Source organism: Arachis ipaensis, chromosome B10 (genome assembly GCF_000816755.2).
Source record: "Arachis ipaensis cultivar K30076 chromosome B10, Araip1.1, whole genome shotgun sequence".
NCBI classification, from domain to species: domain Eukaryota; kingdom Viridiplantae; phylum Streptophyta; class Magnoliopsida; order Fabales; family Fabaceae; genus Arachis; species Arachis ipaensis.
Window position 1 is genome coordinate 118,530,859 of NC_029794.2, and position 1,282 is coordinate 118,532,140.

At 27.4% G+C, this 1,282-nt stretch overlaps 1 protein-coding gene across 1 annotated transcript in view; it reads left to right on the forward strand.

The window, feature by feature from the left end:
- LOC107621554 (BURP domain protein RD22) overlaps positions 1–1,282 on the forward strand; it is a 3,982-nt gene that overhangs the window by 1,053 nt on the left and 1,647 nt on the right. Inside the window, exon 3 of the mRNA XM_016323584.2 lies at positions 98–433. Coding sequence (XP_016179070.1) covers positions 98–433 — 336 coding nt within the window. The remainder of the gene's footprint in view (positions 1–97; positions 434–1,282) is intronic.

Sequence of the window (1,282 nt, forward strand, 5' to 3'; positions counted from 1 at the left end):
ATATAGACATACTATATATAAATTATTTTTATTTAATGAGAAAATATTTCTTTACAAAAAAATAATGTAAATGAAAATTTATTATGAGTGAACGTAGGCCAAGCCCGTAAGTGGAAGCCCGGGCATGTTGTTGTTAGAGAAGGAGGCCACAAAAACTATGGTATTGCTGCTTCTGAGACCCAGTTGCATGATGACCCCAACGTTGCATTCTTCTTCTTACAAAAGGATTTGCATCCCGGAACCAAATTCAACCTCCACTTTACCAAGACCACCGGCGCCGCCGCCGCCGCCTTCTTGCCCCGCGAAGTGGCAGACTCGCTACCCTTTTCATCCAACAAAGTGGAAGATGTTTTCAGCAAGTTCTCCGTGGATCCTCAATCTGATGAAGCTAATGCCATCAAGAACACCATCAAGGAATGTGAGGAGCCAGCAGGTAATAAAAGATGTTATAATTAAAAGAATGGTTGAAATTTAAAATTATTTGAATTTAAATTTTAATAATAAACTAAAATAATATCAAAGAATTATCAAAATTTGTTATTTTTTATTATTATTTAATTATCAATTCAATTTTTTTAGTCTAATAATTCAAAAATATAATTTATCTCATATTTTTAAATATTAATGGTTAACTGTAACTGTAACTGATGATCAAAAACAATAAATTATAATATCTTTTAACATTCTTCTAAACAAAATTTGAATTTAAAAGTCTAGGTGATTTATAGCTCTTCAGTTAACAACTTAACATATACTTTTAATAATCTCATTTTCAATCTCAATCTCTCACAAAAAGGAGAGACACAACTTGAATAATTGGTTTGTTATTCTTTTACGCAAGTAATAAATAAGTAAACCCTCAACAATATTTACAATAACTAACACTTTTCTCGTAAAATATAATTGTTCTTAATCAATTATGTATTTAGATGAATTTAATTACCCTTGTTAAAAAAATATTGATGCTAAAATAATTTTTAGTACAAAAGGTGTATATTAAGCGGAATTGAAATTTTTATAATATACTTAATAAGTTATAGTCTTATAGATCTATAAAAAATTTGCAAGTCTTTGAGACAAATTGTAGCATTATAATTATAAGTACCTGTAAATAAAAAACTAACCGAATAATAAAATGCATCTAGAGTTGCAATTTTATTCATATTAAAAAAGAAAAATTGATACACTATTAGTATAATCTATAAAGTATGAAATAGTTTTACATTTTTATCTAATTACCTAGCCTTATGTTAATAAAAATAAATATATTTTAAAATTGTGC